Genomic DNA, 6000 nt, shown 5'->3' on the forward strand with positions numbered 1-6000 from the left:
TATACCAATACTGCCAGCATTTACTTAATGATGGCAACCACCTAACATTTTAATTCTATAAATGTACAAAAAGCACTGCACTGGGAGCCATGAGACATAGTCCTAGCTTTGTCTCTCATTTATAAGCCGTATGAACTCAGCTAACTCCTCAATCTAAGACATAAGATCCTAAAGTAAAATGAAAGAATTTTAAAGATGAGGGTTTTTTATTTTTTTTTTTGAGACAGAGTCTCGCACTGTTGCCCAGGCTGTAGTGCAGTGGTGTGATCTCGGCTCACTGCAATCTCCACCTCCTGGATTCAAGCAATTCTCCTGCCTCAGCCTCCGGAGTAGCTGGGACTACAGGCATGCACCACCACACCCAGCTAACTTTTTTGTATTTTTAGTAGAGACAGGGTTTCACCATGTTAGCTAGGATGGTCTTGACCTCGTGAACTCGTGATCCGCCTGCCTCAGCCTCCCAAAGTACTGGGATTACAGGCGTGAGCCACCGCACCCAGCCAGATCAGGTGTTCTTAACCTGGAGTCATAAACCTGGAGCTGGGACCCATGCATAAGCTTTCACAAGATTATGAAGACTCAGAAATTTCAAGACAGTTTTGTCTACATTTCTTTTGTTTTTGTTTTTGGAGACAGAGTCTTGCTCTGCCACCTAGGCTGGGGTGCAGTGGCGTGATCTCGGCTCATTGCAACCTCTGCTTCCTGGGTTATAGCGATTCTCTTGCCTCAGACTCCCTTGTAGCTGGGATTACAATCACAAGCCGTCATGCCTGGCTGATTTTTTGTATTTTAGTAGAGACGGGGTTTCACTATGTTACCCAGGCTGGTCTCAAACTCCTGAGCTCAAGCAATCCTCCTGCCTCCGCCTCCCAGAGTGTTGGGATTACAGGTGTGAGTCACTGCACCCGCCCATTATTTTATTTATTTATTTATTTTTCTGAGATGGAGTCTCACTCTGTTGCCCAGGTGGCTGGAGTGCAGTGGCACGATCTCAGCTCACTGCAATCTCTGTCTCCTGGGTTCTTCAAGCAATTCTCCTGCCTCAGCCTCCTGAGTAGCTGCAATTACAGGCACCAGTCACCACGCATAGCTAATTTTTGTATTTTTAGTAAAGACCTGGTTTCACCATGTTGGCCAGGATGGTCTTGAACTCCAGACCTCAAGTGATCTACCCACCTTGGCCTCCCAAAGTGTTGGGATTACAGGCATGAGCCACCACGCCCAGCGAAGTTTTGTCCACATTTCTACATGCACTTTTCAGAAGAGAGGTTCTATAGCTCTCAACAGATTCTCAAAAAGAGCCAAAATTCACCTGCCCACCCTCATGATTAAACCATTTTAATCAGGATAATTTTTACTTACAAACAACAAAAGTTGATGTCAAATAGTATGGTTGTGGCCGGGCATGGTGGCTCACGCCTGTAATCCAAGCACTTTGGAGGCCAAGGCCGGCGGATCACCTGAGGTTGGGAGTTCAAGACCAGCCTGACCTATATGGTGAAACCCTGTCTTTAAAAAAAAAAAAAAGTATGGTTGTATGGATCTAGTCAGGCACGTATTTATTTTTTATTTTTTACTTTTCTTGAGACAGAGTATCATTTTCACCCAGGCTGGAATGCAGTGGCATGATCTCGGCTCACTGCAACCTCAGCCTCCCAGGTTGAAGCAATTCTCCTGTCTCAGCCTCCCAAGTAGCTGGGACTACAGGTGTGCCACCACACCTGGCTAATACTTGTATTTTTAGTAGAGAGGTGGTTTCGCCATGTTGGCAAGGCTGGTCTCAAACTCCTGACCTCAGGTGATTTGCCTGCCTCACCCTCCCAAAGTGCTGGGATTACAGGCTTAGGCTTGAGCTACCATGCCTGGCCAAGCCAGGCTTTAAAATTCATTCTGTATTCTTTAAATTCTACATTAAATTTTACTATTAATGTAGACTTTAATAGTCTGAAGCTAATTAAACTATTTAGCTTCATAGTTTGCTATAACAATGTGTTTTTACAAGACAAACTCTACAGTTCCACTTCTTATTAGAGTGTATGGTATGAAAACAATGTACAAGAGTTTGGGTCATAACAATTTACTTTTCTATTCCTCTAATTTTCTGTTTATATATTTTGAGACAGAGTCTTGCTCTGTCACTCAGGCTGGAGGGCAATGAGTGATCACAGCTCACTGTAGTCTCAACCTCCTGGGCTCAAGTGATCCTCCTGCCTCAGCCTCCCCAGAAGCTGCAGGCATGTGCCACCACACCTGGTTAATTTTTAATTTTTGTAGATTAGGGGTTGGGGAGGGGGTCCTTACCATGTTGACTAGGCTGGTCTTGAACCCCTGGGCTCAAACAATCCTCCTGCCTAGGCCTCCCAGTGTTGGCATTACAGGCATGACACACACAGTACCTGGCGAATTTCCCGGCTTTATTAACCTGCTGAACCACTTTAGGGCGCATTTCAGGCTTAGAGGTCTTTTCTCTGCTAGTTATAAAGTAAGATCCAGGGGGTCATTCTAGGTTTATCGAAAATCTCTCCTCCCTAGACAATGACGGGACAGAGGAAGAAAAAGCAGGCCCCTTAATTAGAGGCACATTTTTAATGCTGGCTTTAAATTCTCAGTCACGTGTTTTAAGCAAGATTTGAAATTCCTTCTGAAGATTTTCACTCCAGAGAGAGCTCTAAACCAAAATGAGAAACTGAGGCTAAGATTCCAAGTACCTTCAAACTGCAGATACAGTACAAGGGCACGGAAGAGCGGAGACCACGGACAATGAAAGCCGGCATAAAAGTTGGAGGGGAGAAAGCAGAAGAACGAGCAGGCTGCCTTGGGAGAGGGACTCAGGGAAGCCAGCAGGGCTTGAAGAGCAGCCTCCCGAGTCCGTGGGGGTTAAGCCGCAGTTCAGCCCCCTCCCCTCCCTCAGCTCGAGTCTTCCCGCCCCTGCCAGTTAGCCTGAGGACTCCAGCGCCGCCCAGGCCCGCCTTCCCCACAGCCCCCGCTACTTCTGAGAGAAAGGCTGCGGTCAGGGGCAAAGAGGTGACCCAATGGCTCATGGGTCCCCAGTGGGCCAAAGTTGCCCTAAAACCCGGGGGAGTGGCCTCGGCCTCCGCCCCCCGGCCCGGCTCGGCTGTGCCAGGCTTTACCTTGAGTGCCAGGTGATGGACGCGGCCCAGGCCAGGCTCGGCCAGCAACTGCAGCAACCCCAGCATCGGGAGCAGCCGGAGGCCCGCGGCTAGCCGAGGACGGCGGGAGCCGGAGGAGCCGACGAGCGCCAGAGCAGCCATGTTTGTTCCAGCATCACCAGCCTCTTCCTCTCCCGCCCACTTCCGGGGTTAAAGGGCGCAGCCGCCGGAAAGGCCTGGGGAGTGGGGCGCGGCGTCTGGTTCGGCTGACCCTGTGGTGGTTTTCCTGGAGAGTGCGACTTGGGAAGTCGCCGAGGGGCCTGTGCTAGCCACCTCGGGGCCCTTCGATTGGCCCCTTCTGTGCAAACTTTCGGTTTAGCCCGAAGAGATAAAGTCTCCTTTTCTTGGCGGTTGCCATAACAACGGTGGCCGAGCCGGACCAGCCCGGGCCTCACCTCCGCCTCGCAGAGCTTTGGAAACGCCCTTGGGCTCCGGGGACCCCTGACCTCAGGGTTGGGGGATACGCTGTGTCAGCCGCACTATGTCCGGCCACTGATTAACTGATTTCACCGAGCATTGACTCGGAGGAAAATATCAGAAAATTCCCGGCTCGTCGTAGGGGTCCTTCCGTTTTTTCCAGGCTCTTCACACTTAAGTATCAGGCGAAATGGTTGCAGTAATAATGATTTATTGAGCCCTTATGAGGAAATTCGTTAGGCCTTTTGTTGCATTTAATTCTTGGAACAATTTGATGAGCTAGGAGGTAGGTATCATTATCCCTACTTTACAGGTAAGCAAACTGAGGCTCTGAGAAGTAAGTCATTTGCTCCAGGTTAAGCTGGAGTCACACGGAAGCTCTTAACTCCTGTGTTCTGTTGCCTCATGCTGTTTCATCCAAGCCCTAGAGTCTGGGTCTTAACATTTTAATTTTAATTCTATATGGAAACTTTCTTTGCTTCTTTTACAATCTATAGGAACTTCTTTAATGGACGGATTCAGTAGTGAGCCCCCTCCTATTCACCATTCTTTATTAAGGAGTTATAGAAGAACATGCTTATTAAAATTGCTGGTAGTCTAGCCAGGTTTATTTCGTTTTTAGATTCTTGTTAGCTTGCCAGGCAAGCAATGCATGCTTTTTTTGTGCAATCACTTGAAGGAGGGGAAAATAAAAGCCACGAGGAATCCCACTACCAAGTAACTGCCACAGAGTCTTAAAGTTTTTAACTGAAACTAGGAACCGAAATGAATGATACATTTTAATGGTGCTAAAGTTCTATACACTCCGGGTGAAATAATCAATCGGGAAAGTACAGAATAGTGAAGGATGGAGAGGAGACAAGGGAGGGTCCTTTATTTTTTTCGTTGTGTTGAATCTTAGTGAAAGGCATGAATCTGTGAATTCTTCTCTTGTTTTTTGTTTTTGTTTTGTTTTGAGAGTAAGTCTCGCTCTGTTGCCCAGGCTGGAGTGCAGTGGGATGATCTTGGCTCACTGCAATCCCTGCCTGCTGGGTTCAAGCAATTCTCCTGTCTCAGCCTCCGGAGTAGCTGGGATTCAGACACTGGCCACCACGCCCGACTAATTTGAATTCTTCCCTTGATTCAAAAACCAATACAAATTCTGTCACACTCTCTGCAAGACAAAAGTAGGGCACCACGATGGAGCCAGGAAGATTGTAGTTTATTGTAAAATACCTGTGATGATCTTCAAGAGAAGGGTAATGATTACTTGGTGGAGAGTATCCCCTTTCTTCCCCCACCTCTGATCTTTGGCTGTATGTTACAAATATGGACTCTTAAATGTTTGAACAGAATTTCCATCTGGTTCTACTGCCTCCCTTTTACAGATAAAGAAACTGAGAATAAGAAACTGTAATTATTGTTTTGTGAATCCACACAGGAAGATAATAGATTTATTTACTAAGTAATTAAATATGCCAAGTATTCTGTTAAGTATTTTATATGTACATTAACTCAGTTAACATCACAAACACCTTATTAGGTATATTTTTATTCCCTTTTTTTTCTTTTTCCGGATGAAGCTTAGTTAGGTTATGTAATTTATTCAAGGATGGTCTGCTTATTTACAAACGACTTGCCTGGAATCTTCATCCAGACCCTGCCCAGCTTATAATATCTGTTCTGAATCGTTGTAAGGAAAGAACATTTGCATATTAGGCTGGAAGGGTCCTTAGAAAATCAACACACCCATCCAACTTATTTAACAGATGTGAAAACAAATCGAGGAAACGTAAATGACTTACTCAAGATCACACAACTGCTTGATTGGGTAATGTTCAGCAAGCATCTTTAAAACCAGGACTGGAACCTCAGCTGCATCAGAGTTGGATCTGTACTTCTCGAACTTTACCACACATGGTTAATTTTTACCATTTTAATTTTCTAAAGAGATAAAACCTAGAGACTGAGTAACCAACATGTTATCTAATGAAATGCTGGAGAAACTTTTAGAAAGCTTTTTTAAAATCGGCAGTATGCAAGAACAGTAAGAATGTAAAAGAAGTGATTTTTGTTTTGTTTTGTTTTTGTTTTGTGCACTGGCATGATCTTGGCTCGCTGCAACCTCCACCTCCCAGGTTCAGGGAATCCTCCTGCCTCAGTCCACCTAGTAGCTGGGATTACAGGCATGTGCCACCACGCCTGGCTAATTTTTATATTTTTGGTAGAGACGGGGTTTCTCCATATTGGCCAGGCTGGTCTCAAACTCCTGACCTCAGGTGATCCCGCCTCAGCCTGTCAAAGTACTGGGATTACAGGCGTGAGCCAGCACGCCTGGCCAATATTTTCTTGAAACAGTGAAAACCATGGATTCTCACTTTATTATGAAACTAAATGTTAAAGGGAAAGGTGATTTTTAAGTGCAATTTCATTT

General features: G+C 45.9%; 1 protein-coding gene across 6 annotated transcripts in view; it reads right to left on the minus strand.

Annotated features, from left to right (window-relative positions):
* GPR107 (G protein-coupled receptor 107) overlaps nucleotides 1–3299 on the minus strand; it is a 78815-nt gene extending 75516 nt beyond the window's left edge. For 3 of the 6 annotated variants that reach the window (XM_064377035.1, XM_064377032.1, XM_064377048.1), the window contains exon 1: nucleotides 3132–3272. In XM_064377035.1, coding sequence (XP_064233105.1) covers nucleotides 3132–3272 — 141 coding nt within the window. Of the gene's footprint in view, nucleotides 1–3131 lie in introns of all 6 variants that reach the window. The other 3 variants (XM_064377040.1, XM_064377036.1, XM_064377042.1) reach the window with 2 other exon arrangements.
* Between the last annotated feature and the right edge of the window lie 2701 nt (nucleotides 3300–6000).

Source organism: Aotus nancymaae, unplaced genomic scaffold, assembly GCF_030222135.1.
Source record: "Aotus nancymaae isolate 86718 unplaced genomic scaffold, 86718_ANA_hifiasm-v0.15.2.pri h1tg000003l, whole genome shotgun sequence".
Classification (NCBI taxonomy): Eukaryota; Metazoa; Chordata; class Mammalia; order Primates; family Aotidae; genus Aotus; species Aotus nancymaae.